This window comes from Sprattus sprattus (genome assembly GCF_963457725.1).
Source record: "Sprattus sprattus genome assembly, chromosome: 15".
Lineage (NCBI taxonomy): Eukaryota > Metazoa > Chordata > Actinopteri > Clupeiformes > Clupeidae > Sprattus > Sprattus sprattus.
The window spans coordinates 8864945-8882030 of record NC_137913.1 but is presented as its reverse complement, the minus strand read 5'-3'; the positions used below and the strand labels follow the sequence as shown (position 1 = coordinate 8882030).

Genomic DNA, 17086 nt, shown 5'->3' with positions numbered 1-17086 from the left:
ATTAGCTAGGATGGCTAGTTTTCATCCGTTGTCCCTTGTCAGGGCATGACAGAGAGATATGGAAAAAATAAATAAATAAATAAATTAAAAAAAGAAATAATAATACAAAATTATATAATTTAAATAAACAATAATAAAAAAGATAAGCAACAGTTTGACAAAACAGTGCAGTTAAGAAAACAAATTGTAAAACCAGACAGACAAGGTGTTTGACAAAAATAAGTTATGGTGTGAGTAATGCAGTGGCCTAATTATGGTCGCAGGTTTGGTTATTTTTATCCATTTTTGAACACTGAAATACTTCCGTACTCCTCCACATCAGTAGGTAGGGTATTCCAGCAATTAGAGGCACGTACTGAGAAGACTGTCTGTCTTTAGCTTAACACCAAGGCGGTTCATATTTCAGATGAAAGATTGTTTTTTTTTGTGCATTTGTCTATTCGTATGCATTTGTATAACCGCACTGAGTGATTACTGTCACTGAAACGCATAGTGCGCTATGCACTAAGCTGCCCATAGGTGGCAACATAGGGTACAGATTTCATCCCTCTTTCGACCCTTCATCCGGAAACGGAAGCAAGTAACTGCGTTCCATTCATCTACGCAGACGAGCGTGTTTGAAACGTTTATTCGAGGGTTTGTAAGAAGTTATCTTTGCCGTGGTATAGTGGAAGTTCACATTTCTATTAATTTTCTCCTCTCCTAAACGGTAGAGGAGAAATAACTGGGTCGCGTGCAACTGAAGTGACCCACATTAAATAGTCCCTTACATTAACTTGGGCTAACTTTATTAATTTGCAGCCGTGTTGATCACGGAACCAACACAGCGAAGTTATGGCGGATGTTACTGCCCGTAGCTTGCAGTATGAGTACAAAGCGGTAAGTTTCTTGCTCACAAACTCACGCATGTTAAAGATTTATGGTGTGTATTCGGTAGATTTACTTACAATACTCTTTGTTGTGTTTTGCAAATGAACAGCTAGCCAGGTATTATTATTGTTAGCAGTTAGCTAACTAGCTACCTTGCTAGCATGATTTCATCCGTTGAAAATGTTTATTTGCATTGTGTAACCTTTATTAAGTTAATGCAGTCAGACGAAGCATTAAACATTTACAGAACATAAACGCGCATTCCATTTGCCATTATTGTGAAGGACGGCCATTAACTAAATATTGTTGTCTGAGTTCAGGTGAACACGGTAGTTAACATCCAGTATGCATGTATTGGCTAATACTAGTGTACGTAAACAAGTAGAGTATAAAAGCCCTAGTTTATTTCACATTAACGTAGTGTTTGTGCTTTGGTCAGTTTCCGAGGGAAATTAAACTACAGTTACTTGGTCTAGACTTCGCTGGTCGGAGTTCTTCAGTGATGCATTGCATACCACAGAAGGCAATCATCTGCAGGTCCTCTGCCTCCACGAGTCTCGGTAGACAGATATCCAGGAGTGTATGTGGGGCTTAAGCATTCTGTTCTGTTTGTAGAACTCCAACTTGGTCTTGCAAGCGGACCGTTCGCTTATCGACCGCACACGGCGCGATGAGCCCACCGGAGAGGTGCTGTCGCTCGTGGGGAAGCTGGAAGGTACCAAGATGGGGGACAAGTCCCAGAGAACCAAGCCACAGCAGCTGGAGGAGAGACGTGCGAAGTGAGTACCAGCAGCTCTTTGGCATCTATGGTGTTTGAGAGCACCTGCAGACAGATTATCTGCAGATGTTGCAATGCTGTTGTTTTTTCATTTTTCATCATCTTTTGTGGTTACATATCTAAACAACATGCCAGAAGTCACATTATGACTGCTTTGACCGGCTCTTGTAAGACAGTGCATATAGACTGGTCTGTTGGTTCTAGGGTGCTTATGCTGGGGCTATTGTTTTGAGTTTTAATCAAATTCAAGCAATGCACGTCAGAAGGCAGACCCAAGCTTACCGCTTTGGCCAGTTCTAGTAAGACACTCAAACCCTGACTCTGAGTCTCTGTCGACGTGCAGGAGGAGGAAGCGTGATGAAGATCGGCACGACATCAACAAGATGAAGGGCTTCACGCTTCTGTCCGAGGGGATTGATGACATGGTGGGCATCGTCTACAAACCCAAGACAAAGGAGACCAGAGAGACCTACGAGATCCTGCTCAGCTTCATCCAGGCTGCGCTCGGAGACCAGGTACACACACACACACACACACACACACACACACACACACACACACACACACACACACACACAGACACAGAGAGGCTTGGAGTTGTTTGAATTTGTAGTGGTTGGCTGCCAGATCCATAATATTCATTTTGTGCATCTTTTGGAAAACAAAGTAACATTATAGGCAAAACTGTCAGAACAGTTCAGTGTTTAGAAACACAAATGTTTTTGGCTCCAGTTTGACCTGTTTTAACACCCGAAATAGACTGCCATCGTACGTATCCATCAATGAAAGTGGATAGTTTGCTTAGTGATTGCGTATTTTCCTACCCTCAGCCCCGTGACATCCTGTGCGGTGCTGCGGACGAGGTCCTGGCCGTGCTGAAGAGCGAGAAGATGCGGGACAAGGAGCGCCGGCGGGAGGTGGAGCAGCTCCTGGGCCCTGCCGATGACACGCGCTACCACGTGCTCGTCAACCTCGGCAAGAAGATCTCCGACTACGGAGGAGACAAGGAGCTGCAGAACATGGGTGAGCACCGGGACAATGACCCTCTCTGAGCTTTAGATTGGTTCATGCTTTTTAGTCCTTCCCAGGTTGTTCAGGGTTACATTTACCATGTGTTCATCTGTTCCAGTCTTTAAGTGGGACGGTTTCTTTCCCTTAAAGAAGCATTCCGGATCAATTGCTATTCGCTAATGATATGCTAGCGGCTAAAACTAACGAAATCTCTTGAAATGTGCTGACTTTGACATAGTTACTCAACAGCTCTCTAACACAGTCAAACATCAAGCAAGTGCAACACAAGACAAAGCAAACGGCAAATAAGCTACTTACTAGTTCGGCAGACAGTAGAAAGCCGGGCGGCTTCAGGCAATCCTACATTTAGCAGTAATATGCCTATGGACCCTGGTATGGCAATGGCACGGAGGCGATTCTCCATATTAAAAGTCATTGTAGCGCCCCAATTGTTTTCAAGCTGTTATTTTAAGGTAAAACTGCTTATCCTACCCCTAGAGAGGTAGAGAGGACTCGCTTTTTTATTGTCTCATATTTGCCCCATTACTGACATGACGATGTTCTTCCTCGTAGATGATAATATTGATGAGACGTATGGAGTCAATGTGCAGTTTGAGTCGGACGAGGAGGTGAGTTTTTCTCTTAGACTGCAGTCTATGTTTACGGTTTGCGTGTGTGTTTGTATGCATCCATGTGTTAATGTGTGTGTTTGTGTGTGTGTGTGTGTGTGTGTGTGTGTGCAGGAGGGTGATGAAGATCAGTACGGAGAGGTGAGGGATGACGGCTCAGATGAAGAAAGTGAGGGAGAGGAGGCCGGTGTGGGCTCTGCACTCTCTGCCAATGTAAGTAGCAACCACACAACTCACACACTAGACATACACAACTCACACACTAGACATATACCACACACACACATACACTAGACATATACCACACATACAATAGACATATACCACACACACACACTAGACATACACCACACTAGAAGTACTATATACACACACATATACCGCAAGTTTGTTTTAAACTGTTTAATTTAAGTGTGTGTGTGTGTGTGTGTGTGTGTGCAGCTTGGCATCACAGGTGACGTGATGAGTGCTAAGAAGAAGGATCTGCACCCGCGTGACATCGACGCCTTCTGGCTCCAGAGACAGCTCAGCCGTTTCTATGACGACGCCATCGTGTCTCAGAAGAAGGCTGATGAGGTTTTAGAAATCCTGAAGGTGAGGAGTCTCTGTCTGTCTGTCTGTCTGTTTGTCATTGTGTGTCTCCTTGTTCTGTAAGCCTTATGAATCAGCAGCAGAGACCAATCATCTGTACTAAAGGCTCTGTCGGGGTCATACATTTGAAAACAACAGCCGCCACTTGTTGTGGGTGGTGTTTAGCCCAGTCAGTCTTGTAGATTTAAGATATCATAACTTCATTTGAATTCTACTCCACTGAGCCGAATCCCTCACGCTTCTCTCAGCTTTCTTTGATTCCCTGTTGAGGAGCTGAGCACTTTTTTTTCACATGTTAAGGGTTTCTCCGTTGTAAAAAACTGTGTGTGTGTGTGTGTTTCTCCCTCAGACGGCGAGTGATGACCGCGAGTGTGAGAACCAGCTGGTGCAGCTATTGGGCTTCAACACCTTTGACTTCATCAGAGTTCTTCGCCAACACAGACGCATGAGTGAGTTAATCACGCACATATACATGCACATACGTACACACACACACACACACACACACACACACACACACCTGATACCAATAACACTGATAAATGTGTTGTTAGTCGTAATGTCCCTGTGTGTTCTGCTGGTGGACTCAGTGAGCAGCCCCTGGTAATAATCTCTTAGCCACCTACTACTACTCATGAGGGAGTGGAGATGTTTACATTTGTTTAAATACAACTTAAGTTATGATGCTTTCTAACAAAAGGTCTGAAAATGTAAGATACTTCCCTAGATAGATTCTTTGAGCTACTTGGTGTTACAGTGTTTATAAAGGTAATAACTGTCTACACACACACACACACACACACTCTGTCCTCCCCAGTCCTCTTCTGCTCCATGCTGGCCAGCGCACAGAGCGAGGCGGAGAAGGACCGCATCATCAGCAAGATGGAGGCCGACCAGGACCTGTCCAAAGTGCTGTACCAGCTGCAGGAGACGGAGAAGGAGGACATCATCCGCGTGAGTGCAGCTGAATACCTGTGTGTGTGTGTGTGGCGCGGCGCGGCGCGGCGCGCCGCTCAGGCATCGCCTCAGTGGGTCCCTGAGGAGCGATTTGCACTTACAGAATGGGGTATCCCCGTCCGTCAGAGATGAAAAACCTAAATGTGTGTCTGTGAAATGTTTCTGTGTGTCTGTGGAATGTTTCTGTGTGTGTGATGGCAAAGCAGTTTAGCATGTGTCTGATGTGCCCTGCAGGAGGAGAGGTCTCGCAGAGAGAGGGTGAGGAAGTCTCGAGTGGACGACCTGGAATCTATGGACATCGACCATGGACAGGTGAGCATCTCGCGCGCTCTCTCTCAAACACACACTTCGGTGCTACACCACACAGAAATCAGACATTAGACATTACCATGTAGCAGGTCTGGTTTTTGCATTCCATGTTAGCAGCTCATTGCCACCATCTTTTAACAACCTGCAAAGTGCTTTAACATATTTAACTATTGTGTGTGTGTGTGTGTGTGTGTGTGTGTGTGTGTGTGTGTGTGGCCAGTCTGTAGCACCAAGGCAGATATTGGATCTGGAGGACTTGACCTTCACGCAGGGAAGCCACTTCATGGCCAACAAGCGTTGCCAGCTGCCCGATGGATCCTTCCGGAAACAGCGCAAGGGCTACGAGGAGGTGCACGTGCCTGCACTCAAGCCTAAACCCTTCGGCGATGATGAGGTGGGTGTATGTGTGTGTGTGTGTGTCTGTCTGTATGTATGTATGTATGTATTAGATAGAGCTGAGGAAAGTTTAGATTGTCTAGTAATGTGGTTTTAATGATCGTCCCATACCTTTGGAACTCCATCTATTTGATTAGAATGTGTGTGTGTGTATATGGAGGTCAAGAATCATGTGCTGTGTGTCATATAAAGAGTGTGTGTTTGTGTGTCATGTAAGATGTGTGTGTTTTTGTGTCCCTATCCAGGTGTTGGTAAACATTGACAAGATTCCTAAGTATTCCCAGGCTGCCTTTGAGGGATTCAAAAGCCTGAACCGCATTCAGAGCAAGTTGTTCAAGACCGCTATGGAGACCGATGAAAACCTGCTTGTGTGTGCTCCCACGGTAAGTAAAAACACTCTCACACACACACACACACACACACACACTCTCTCCGCAGTGTCCACTGTGTCAGACATGGAGCACTGCAATGGAAGGGACATGTGTATGTCTCCATTAGGGATGAGAACCTTTACGATTTTAACGATTCCGGTTCCTTATCGATTCCTGCTTATCGATTCGATTCCTTATCGATTTTCTTATCGATTCTTATTGGGTAAGGGGTGAAAAAAGAGCACAAACAGGTTTTTTACATTAATGTTCTTTTATATACATTTCTAGAATGCTGCACACACCATAAACAGAATGTTTACATAAATAACCAAAAACTTTTATTAAAAAACAGACATTCTTGCCACTAAATATAAAACAACAATATTTAAATGCATATGTGGTGAGTGTCAACTCTAAAGCTATACATTGACATTGCAGAGCACTGTTGATTGCTATTTCACTCATCTATACTGTATAGATGAGTGTATGAGTGAATGAGTGAAATAGCAAACAACCCCTATACAACCCTTCCTCTGCTACCTACTGATCTTTCTTTGCCAGAGCAGATATACCTCAGGAAATGTCTCATAATTGTTGGAACATTACAATGCATCCAGGTTTAGTTTAAGTCAGTCCAATCTAAACCCCTCCCTCATTGCACTCTTGAGATAAACTAAATCTGGCATTAAAATGGCACTAACAAAATCGTTGAATTGTCTGATCTGACATGAAGCCCTTGTTAATGAGTAAACTGAAGGACTGTATATTTTCTTGTAGGTTGGTTGTATGGCTAATTGCGAACTATTATGCTTAACGCTTCTAATAGCAATGTAGAACCCACTACAAACACAATAACGTACTGAAACATACTTACTTGTATCATGCACACAATGCCTCACATACGTATTTGAACAAAGATGATTCGCAAACTAGGCACTCAGTATATTTAAAACTTAACTATTGCTGCCACTGAATTGAAAGAGAAACGTATCCATATCTAGGGAGCTGCACGCGTTGCTAGGCAACGCCATTATTAACGGAGTCTTTTGCGTTTCATCCCTGACTTACCAAGCCAAGGTAAAGTCCTCAAAATGTTTTATCATAACGGTGTTACTCGTGTGTTATCAGCAAACTTTCTAGAACCAACAAAGGGGAGGCAAGCACTGCCTCTGCCTCAAGCCAACGGCTGAAAATAGAAGATTCTACAGCTAAGCTAGCCTACGTTATATGACAATGTCCAACATCGCCCATTCTGTTAAGCAATTAAATGCTAAGTTTAGTTATGGTTAACACGACAACGCAAACGTTTGCTGATAACACACGAGTAACACCGTTATGATAAAACATTTTGAGGAGTTTACCTTGGTAAGTTAGGGATGAAGCGCCGTCGTTAGGTAGTCAAAAACATGACAATCTTGTAATTTAATACCATGTTGTGTGCTCAAGTGCTTATTCATAGTAGATGTACCTCCTCCCTTTGACGAAATACATGTTTTACAGACGTTACAAGTGACCATGTTTGCATTTGTTCGAGTGAAATAAAGCCACACTTTAGATCGCTTCTGTCTAGTTGCCATTTCTGCTGCGGTCTGATTTTTTAAAAGAAGAGTTCGCGCATGCGCAAACGGCACATAGGTCCGTTTACAGACCCGGTTTTGAATTTGGCTAACGATTCCAAAGATTCGGCTCATTAGGAACCGGTTCTAAACAAGAACCGGGTTTCGGTTCCCATCCCTAGTCTCCATACATAACACACTTGACCTGTCACACTTAAAACATTAAACACACACACACACACACACACACACACTCTGACCCCTCTTCTGTGTGTGTGTGTGCCTTCAGGGAGCGGGTAAGACCAACGTAGCTCTGATGGCCATGATCAGAGAGATTGGCAAACACATCAACATGGACGGCACCATCAACACGGACGAGTTCAAGATCATCTACATCGCCCCCATGCGCTCGCTGGTACAGGAGATGGTGGGCAGCTTTAGCAAGGTAATTATCTCTCTATCTCTGCCCATCTCTATCTCTCTCTCTCTCTCTCTCGCTCTCTCTCTCTCTACCCCCCCCTCTCTCTCTCTAGCCCTCTACCTCTCTCTCTATCTCTCTCTCTCTACCTCCCCCCTCTCTCTCTACCCCCCCCTCTCTCTCTAGCCCTCTACCTCTCTCTCCATCTCTATCTCGCTCCCTAGGTCTCTCTCTTTTTCTCTACCTAATTCTATCTCTCTCCCTAGGTCTCTCTCTCTTCCCATCTCTATTTCTCTCCCTAGGTCTCTCTCTACCCCCCCACTCTCTCCAGCCCTCTACCTCTCCCCATCTCTCTCTACCCCCCCCCCCCTCTAGCTCTCGCTCTCTCTCTATCGCTCTACCTCTCCCCATCTCTATCTACCCCCCCTCTCTAGCTCTCTCTCTCTCTCTCTCTCTCTCCCTAGCTCTCTCTCTCTGCCTAGCTCTCTCTCTCTCTCTCTTTCCGTAGCTTTTCCTTTTCTCACTCTATTCTTTTCTGTCTAATGGAGGACCAGTGTCTTGTTGTGTGTGTGTGTGTGGCATTATTCTGTGAAAGTTTCTCAATGTTTAGCCTAGTGGACCACTGCTCATGGCGTTCACTGATGAATATACCGTCTCTCCTGTGTTCTCACCCCCGGGCCGTGTGTGTGTGTTTGTGTTTGTTTCCCTCGGCAGCGTCTGGCGAGTTATGGCATCGTCGTATCGGAGTTGACTGGTGACCACCAGCTGTGTAAAGAGGAGATTAACGCCACACAGATCATCGTTTGTACGCCCGAGAAGTGGGACATCATCACGCGCAAAGGCGGTGATCGCACATATACACAGCTAGTTCGCCTCATCATCATTGTGAGTGGTCTGTCTCTGTCTCTCTGTCTCTGTCTCTCTGTGTCTGTCTCTCTGTGTCTGTCTCTGTCTCTGTCTCTCTGTGTCTGTCTCTCTGTGTCTGTGTCTGTGTCTGTCTGTCTCTCTCTGTGTCTGTCTCTCTCTGTGTCTGTCTCTCTGTGTCTGTCTCTCTGTGTGCTCTGTCGCTAAACACTGTGTGTGTATGTGTGTGCGTGTGTGTGTGTCAGGATGAAATCCACCTTCTGCACGACGACCGTGGTCCCGTGCTGGAGTCTCTGATCGCCCGCACCATCCGTAACGTGGAGCTGACCCAGGAGGACGTGCGTCTGATCGGCCTGAGCGCCACCCTGCCCAACTACGAGGACGTGGCCACATGCCTGCGAGTCGACCCTGCCAAGGGCCTCTTCTACTTCGACAACAGGTACACACATAAACACACACACACACATTCATAAACACACACACATTCATAAACACACACACATCCATAAACACACACACACATCCATAAACACACACACACATCCATAAACACACATACACATTCATAAACACACACACATTCATAAACACACACACACACACACACACACACACACACACACACACACACACACACATCCATAAACACACACACACACACACATTCATAAACACACAGTGCATTTATGAGGGCATGTCAGTGGGACGTTGGTATTTCGTTATTGATGCTGTTTTCTGTTCACTTTCTCGATTATCAGTTTATTTGTATGTGCCTCTGTTCTCCAAGTGTGTGTGTGTTTGACAGGTGTTGGTGTGTGTGTGTGTGCTTTCTTTATGTAGTTTCCGTCCCGTTCCTCTGGAACAGACCTACGTTGGCATCACAGAGAAGAAGGCCATTAAACGCTTCCAGATCATGAATGAGATCGTCTACGAGAAGATCATGGAGCACGCCGGAAAGAACCAGGTAACACCCTTTGCAGGATATAACGCAACACTGTGTGTGTGTGTGTGTAAGAGGGGAAAGCTTTGTGTGTCCTCGGTTTCTTTATATTCTTTTCCATCCTTTTATTTATTTATTTATTTATTTCTGTTTATTTATTATTATGTCTGTCTGTCTTTCTCCATACCCATCTGTCTCACCCCCTTCTTTCTCTCCGTTCCCAGGTGCTGGTGTTTGTCCACTCGAGGAAGGAGACGGGGAAGACAGCCCGGGCCATCAGAGACATGTGTCTGGAGAAGGACACGCTGGGGCTCTTCCTGAGGGAGGGCTCTGCCTCCACTGAGGTGCTGCGGACTGAGGCCGAGCAGTGCAAGGTGAGACCAGAACTGAGCACACCAGCTACATTAGCCTAGCTGTATAAACTCACAGCCTAGCCCAGCTACATTAGCCTAGCCTTATAAACTCACAGCCTAGCCCAGCTACAATAGCCTAGCATTTTAAACTCACAGCCTAGCCCAGCTACATTAGCCTAGCTGTATAAACTCACAGCCTAGCCCAGCTACATTAGCCTAGCCTTATAAACTCACAGCCTAGCCCAGCTACATTAGCCTAGCATTTTAAACTCACAGCCTAGCCCAGCTACATTAGCCTATTCTTATAAACTCACAGCCTAGCCCAGCTACATTAGCCTAGCCTTGTAAACTCACAGCTCATCCGCAATGACCGTTCTGTATGTGCATGCTCTGTCCTGCAGAATCTGGAGCTGAAGGACCTGCTGCCGTACGGCTTTGCCATCCACCACGCCGGCATGACCAGAGTGGACAGAACCCTGACAGAGGATCTGTTTGCCGACCGGCACATCCAGGTGCGTAGCCCTCACCTGCGTCACTTGGGCTTTCAGGAATATGGTTTTGAAATTTAGAATTGTAAAGTCTTTCAGACATACGATCATGGAATCTAGAATTTTGAGATCTTTAATTTTTAGGGCAATTGAATTAAGAGCCTTAAGGTCTTTCATGGCCTCTATGTTGCCCAAAAGGGACTGTAAGTATGTGATGTGCATCTAAAAAATGGGTGCACAGATGCAAAGCTAAGGGTGTCCCAGGGTTCTTCAGTGGATAAAAACTCCACACCAGATTTCAAAATAGATCCTCGGCTTACTGTAAAGCAGAATCACTAACTAATATTGTGTGTGTGTCTCTTTGTGTTTGTGCGTTTTTAGGTGCTGGTGTCAACAGCCACCTTGGCCTGGGGTGTGAACTTGCCCGCCCACACAGTCATCATCAAAGGCACACAGGTGTACAGCCCAGAGAAAGGGCGCTGGACAGAGCTGGGGGCTCTGGACATCCTGCAGGTGAGCGAACACACACACGCATACACACACACACGCACACACACCCCCATTACTCTCGTACACACACATACACCACATCTCTGTCAAGTGTATTAAGTAGAGCCTATCATTTATCTATGTTTAAGTGTATGTAATCAGTGTGTGTGTGTGTGTGTGGTATCTCTCTCCAGATGTTGGGTCGTGCGGGTCGACCCCAGTACGACACGAAGGGCGAGGGCATCCTGATCACGTCCCACGGGGAGCTGCAGTACTACCTGTCCCTGCTCAACCAGCAGCTGCCCATCGAGAGTCAGATGGTGGCCAAGCTGCCCGACATGCTCAACGCTGAGGTCGTCCTGGGCAACGTGCAGAATGTCAAGGTAGGGTCTTCAAGATGGACACACGCACACACACATGCGCGCACGCGCACGTCACTAATTCCACATGTGCTCAAAGCCATGGTGAGTGGGAGCAGATACGCGTTCATCACATTTATCACGTTTGTCCTGCTACATATTGCATGAAACACTCTGCTTATAGACCACAATCCCAATGAAACTGACTGGGCTGTACACACACACACACACACACACACACACACACACACACACACACACACACATTCATACTCTTTCTGTAAGCACCCAAACAACCCCCCCCACCCCACCCATCCCACATACACTCTCACACGCACCTTGTCTAAGTCTGCTGTGTGTGTGTGTGTGTGTAGGATGCCGTGAACTGGCTGGGCTACTCCTACCTGTACGTGCGTATGCTGCGGAACCCCACCCTGTACGGCATCTCCCACGACGACCGCGCCAGTGACCCGCTGCTGGAGCGCCGGCGCATGGACCTGGTGCACACCGCCTCCAGCGTGCTGGAGAAGAACAACCTCGTCAAGTACGACAAGAGGAGCGGGGGCTTCCAGGTACGTGCCATGACGCTTGAAAGGGGCCTATTAGCCGTTTAAGAACAACCTCACCAGGTGTGATGAGAGGTGTGTGTGCAGCTCCAGGTAGCCGCCATGACGCTTTAGAGAGGCCTATTAGCAGTTTAAGAGCAACCTCACCAGGTGTGTCGAGAGTGGCAGGTGCTTCCAGGTGTGTGGAGTACAAGTTGTGTTTTGTTTGTCTCTTTAGTGACACAGAAAAGATTTTTCGAGGATTTCAAATGTGCGAAAAAATTTGACATAGTTTTTGATGTTTGAACTGTATAATTAGGTTAATGGAAAAGGCCACATGTACAGCTTTTCTGTGAAGAATATTTTTTCAATTTTTTAACATTTAAAAGCTGGAAGGGTCTGCCAGTTAATGTACCATAACCCATTGTATATAAAGCCTAACTGTGTGAGTGTGTGTCTTTCCCTTCCGTGGTACAGGTGACAGACCTGGGCCGTATTGCCAGTCACTTCTACATCACACATGACTCCATCATGACCTACAACCAGTTGCTGAAGCCCACACTGAGTGAGATCGAGCTCTTCCGCGTCTTCTCCCTCTCCTCCGAGTTCAGGAACATCACCGTCAGAGAGGTGCGTGCCACACACACACACACACACACACACACACACCTTTCTGCATATATATATATCAGTGTAATCTGTGGTGAGTTCCTGTGTGTGTGTGTGTGTGTGTGTGTGTGTACTCTAACTTTGTGTGTTTTCAGGAGGAGAAGCTGGAGCTGCAGAAGCTTCTGGAAAGAGTGCCCATCCCCGTGAAGGAGAGCATTGAGGAGCCCAGTGCTAAGGTGGGTGTGTGTGTGTGTGTGTGTGTGTGTGTGGACATTACTGTTTATTTAAACACAGTTGTTTTGTAAGACTGGTGTATGATGTTACAGTCTCTGATACACATTAATGTGACTAAGGTAATCTGAGCATGTGATGATGTCTAACTGGTGTGTGTGTGTGTGTGTGTGTGTGCGCAGATTAACGTGTTGCTGCAGGCCTACATCTCTCAGCTCAAGCTGGAAGGCTTTGCGCTCATGGCCGACATGGTCTACATCACACAGGTAGGTTTGTCACAAGCACCAGAGGATCCTTTGTCTTGCCTCACACTCTCACTCTCACTCACACACACTCACACACTCACACACACACACTCACACACTCACACACACACACACAGCCACCACAAGTGTGTTTCAGAACTGTGGCAAACATCTATAACACGTTTGTGTGTGTTTTAACCTGTCGTTTCTCTCCGTCAGAGTGCTGGTCGTCTGATGAGGGCCATCTTTGAGATCGTTCTGAGCCGCGGCTGGGCTCAGCTTACAGACAAAACAATGAACCTTTGCAAGATGATCGACAAGCGGATGTGAGTTGGGTTGTTTTAGTGTGTGTGTGTGTGTGTGTGTGTGTGTGTGTGTGTGTGTGTGTGTGTGTGAAACCCAGATGAGTTCTGTTGACCCTCTTTCCGGTCTGTCCTCAGGTGGCTGTCCATGTCTCCCCTGCGCCAGTTCCGGAAGCTTCCAGAGGAGGTCATCAAGAAGATTGAGAAGAAGAACTTCCCCTTCGAGCGCCTCTACGACCTCAACCACAACGAGATTGGTGAGTAGATCTGCAGCCTTCAAGAGCCTTCAACCCTAAAGAGATTCAGCATATGGAATCTCAGGACTGATTTTAAACTCCCCCTAGTGTCACCGTCAGACATTGCATGAAGATGAGATACGTTAGGTTATCATCTCAGGACAAAAACATTTAGTTTAGTACGAGGAAACTAATTTGAAATTCCCCATAGTCTCATCCTTCAGACATAACCTAGTGGCAGAAGGTCAAAGGTCAGGCCACACATGTTGTGTAGATTTTATGCATCACTTGTATATGCCCTTAAACATGCCTTTCTAACAGGACAAAAACATTTAGTTTTGTGCTAACATGTGTGTTTGCGCTAATTCAGCCTTGAGTGTGTGTGTGTGCGTTTTGCTTCAACCGCGTGTGTGTGCGTTTTGCTTCAACCGCGTGTGTGTGCTAATTCAGCCTTGAGTGTGTGTGTGTGCGTGCTGATTCAGCCGCGTGTCTGTGTCTGTGTCTGTGTCTGTGTCTGTGTCTGTGTCTGTGTCTGTGTGTCTGTGTCTGTGTGTCTGTGTCTGTGTCTGTGTCTGTGTCTGTGTCTGTGTCTGTGTGTGCGCTAATTCAAGTCTCCCTGTTGGTTAACGGTGACCCCTGACCTGTGCCCCCAGGTGAGCTGATCCGCATGCCTAAGATGGGGAAGACCATCCACAAGTACCTGCACCAGTTCCCCAAACTGGACCTGGCCGTCCACATCCAGCCAATCACACGCTCCACACTCAAAGTAGAGCTCACTATCACACCAGACTTCCAGTGGGACGACAAGGTGAGAGCACCCCACACACACACACACACACACACACACACACACACACACACACCTTAAATATGTACTTACACACATCTTGCCGAAAAAACAGACTGGTGAAGTTTCATGAATCTTTGATTAATATTATTTAAAATATGTTTAATTAATAAATCTACATGTAAATACCTGTTATTCAGTTGGTATGTTGAGTGAGTATATTGACAGTTGGCATATTAGCTGATACTGGTCCATTTGGCACGGCTGACGTGTTGCTATGGTGACTGGCGCAGGTCCACAGCTCGTCGGAGGCCTTCTGGATCCTGGTGGAGGACGTGGACAGTGAGGTGGTGCTGCACCACGAGTACTTCCTGCTCAAGGCCAAGTACGCCCAGGACGAGCACCTCGTCACCTTCTTCGTGCCCGTGTTCGAGCCGCTCCCCCCGCAGTACTTCATCCGCGTGGTGTCTGACCGCTGGCTCTGTGAGTGTCTCTCTCTCTTTCTCACTTACTCACACCTTTAACACACACACACACACACACACTTCTTAACTACTACTGATAGGTGAGAATACACCATAGTTACCTCAGGACTCCGGAGCTGCATATAAGTACATTTATTAGACAAACAACCATTGCGATTGGGCTCACTCCCAGCACAAGGCTGAAGTGAAGCCCTGATAAACACATTGCACAAGGTTTATATAGTCAGAGGTTTAGCTTTCAGCAGGGATAACCACGTGGTGGATCTCTGACGTCTGAGGCTCTCTGTCTTGCAAGGATGGCAGTTTTGCACAAGGTCGGAAGAAGCACAGTTCCCTTCTTATCACCTCTGGTCTAAACATGCTCTTGTACATATGCAGACTAAGTGGCACCTAATATTCTAAGTTACACACATGCAGAAACACAGACAAGCCATGTTCCTGCTTACATAAGTACATGATTCATATAAGGTATAAAATAATACAAGGCACTTGATTATTATATTTTTAAGTCAGTAAGAGTGTTTGGAAATTATCTCCATCAACTACTCTCTCTGCCTCAAGACTGTAAGCCATGGCAGCATTTTGTTTTGCTTGTAAAATCTCTTTTTTAACCTACTTAGGGTCTGAGACTGCAACAGGATTGTTTCTGTGCAGAATCTCCCTTCAGTCCTAATTAGGTTTAGTTCTTATTTAAGATCCACAGATGACTGCTTGGCTGACAGACAGTGTTTACTTACAAGCCCTATGATCCTGGCTCTGAGACCAATACTGGCTGTGTGATCTGTGATGCATTTGTTCTTAAATGAGTGTGTGTGTTTGTGTGTTGTTATGTGTGCTGCATGTGTTCTGTAATGAGTGTTTGTGTGTGATGTGTACCGTGTGTGTTTTATAATGAGTGTGTGTGTGTTGTGATGTCCTTTCACAGCGTGCGAGACGCAGCTGCCCGTGTCGTTCCGTCACCTGATCCTCCCGGAGAAGTACCCGCCCCCCACTGAGCTGCTGGACCTGCAGCCCCTCCCCGTCACCGCCCTGCGGAACGCCGCGTTTGAGAGCCTCTACCAGAACAAGTTCCCCTTCTTCAACCCCATCCAGACTCAGGGTACGAACACACACACACACCCCCACACACATACACACACACAGTTTGTGCAATATCACCTTAAAGAGCCTCAACCCCATAGAATAATTAGTTCCACATCCTATTTAACAGTGATGATGTGTGTGAGTTCTGACCGTGTTTTAATGTGGTAAACTAGCAATAATAACGTTTGTGTCTCCCTGCAGTGTTTAACGTGGTGTAGAACAGCGATGATAATGTGTTTGTGATGTGTGTGTTCCCACAGTGTATAACGCTGTATACAACAGCGATGATAACGTGTTCATGGTGTGTGTGTGTATTCCCACAGTGTTTAACGCCGTGTACAACAGCGACGATAATGTGTTCGTGGGCGCCCCCACTGGCAGTGGAAAGACCATCTGTGCTGAGTTTGCCATCCTCAGGATGTTGCTACACAACGCAGAAGGACGCTGTGTCTACATCACACCCATGGAGGCGCTGGCTGAACAGGTAACACACACACACACACTCACACACACTCACAAACACAGTACGCGCTTTATGTGAGATGCACTTATAACTTCACATACACTGGTTTGATTGATTGTTCCATGCCTCAGTTTGTCAGACAAAGGTTCTCTCCCTCTCTCTCTGTCTTTCTCTCTCTCTCTCTCTCTCACCCACACTCACTGACAATGAAATTGACTTTTTGACTGACTCTCGTTGTGTGTGTGTGTGTGTGTCAGGTGTTTGTGGACTGGCACCAGAAGTTCCAGGACGCCCTGAATAAGAAGGTGGTTCTGCTGACGGGCGAGACCAGCACGGACCTGAAGCTGCTGGGCAAGGGGGACATCATCGTGTCCACCCCCGACAAGTGGGACATCCTGTCGCGCCGCTGGAAACAGAGGAAGAACGTGCAGAACGTCAGCCTCTTCATCGTGGACGAGACACACCTCATAGGGGGAGAGAACGGGGTGAGAACTCACACACTCACACATATACACACTCACACACTCACACACTCACACACTCACACACTCACACACTCACACACACTCTATCAGAACACTGCTGCTAGCTAGGCAGATAGCCACACTCTGTGTACAGATTTGTACAGGAGGGAGCCACTCTTATGCACAACAACAACAACAACTATACAACTTTAGTGCAGATGTATCAACATGAAAACCCATAACTTTGGACAGGACTG

General features: G+C 46.4%; 1 protein-coding gene across 1 annotated transcript in view; it reads left to right on the top strand.

Moving 5' to 3' along the window:
- The first annotated feature begins 610 nt into the window (after nucleotides 1-610).
- Nucleotides 611-17086, top strand: part of snrnp200 (small nuclear ribonucleoprotein 200 (U5)) — a 23196-nt gene continuing 6720 nt past the window's right edge. The window contains exons 1-31 of the mRNA XM_080853170.1: nucleotides 611-879; nucleotides 1486-1649; nucleotides 1992-2163; nucleotides 2479-2671; nucleotides 3233-3288; nucleotides 3403-3501; nucleotides 3730-3882; nucleotides 4229-4328; nucleotides 4697-4833; nucleotides 5071-5148; nucleotides 5366-5539; nucleotides 5787-5924; nucleotides 7758-7913; nucleotides 8601-8771; nucleotides 8996-9189; nucleotides 9591-9714; nucleotides 9915-10064; nucleotides 10445-10555; nucleotides 10913-11044; nucleotides 11215-11403; nucleotides 11754-11951; nucleotides 12402-12554; nucleotides 12689-12769; nucleotides 12947-13030; nucleotides 13229-13335; nucleotides 13450-13568; nucleotides 14201-14355; nucleotides 14628-14817; nucleotides 15745-15918; nucleotides 16226-16386; nucleotides 16623-16850. Coding sequence (XP_080709296.1) covers nucleotides 835-879; nucleotides 1486-1649; nucleotides 1992-2163; nucleotides 2479-2671; nucleotides 3233-3288; nucleotides 3403-3501; nucleotides 3730-3882; nucleotides 4229-4328; nucleotides 4697-4833; nucleotides 5071-5148; nucleotides 5366-5539; nucleotides 5787-5924; nucleotides 7758-7913; nucleotides 8601-8771; nucleotides 8996-9189; nucleotides 9591-9714; nucleotides 9915-10064; nucleotides 10445-10555; nucleotides 10913-11044; nucleotides 11215-11403; nucleotides 11754-11951; nucleotides 12402-12554; nucleotides 12689-12769; nucleotides 12947-13030; nucleotides 13229-13335; nucleotides 13450-13568; nucleotides 14201-14355; nucleotides 14628-14817; nucleotides 15745-15918; nucleotides 16226-16386; nucleotides 16623-16850 — 4386 coding nt within the window. The 5' untranslated portion in view covers nucleotides 611-834. The remainder of the gene's footprint in view (nucleotides 880-1485; nucleotides 1650-1991; nucleotides 2164-2478; nucleotides 2672-3232; nucleotides 3289-3402; nucleotides 3502-3729; nucleotides 3883-4228; nucleotides 4329-4696; nucleotides 4834-5070; nucleotides 5149-5365; nucleotides 5540-5786; nucleotides 5925-7757; nucleotides 7914-8600; nucleotides 8772-8995; nucleotides 9190-9590; nucleotides 9715-9914; nucleotides 10065-10444; nucleotides 10556-10912; nucleotides 11045-11214; nucleotides 11404-11753; nucleotides 11952-12401; nucleotides 12555-12688; nucleotides 12770-12946; nucleotides 13031-13228; nucleotides 13336-13449; nucleotides 13569-14200; nucleotides 14356-14627; nucleotides 14818-15744; nucleotides 15919-16225; nucleotides 16387-16622; nucleotides 16851-17086) is intronic.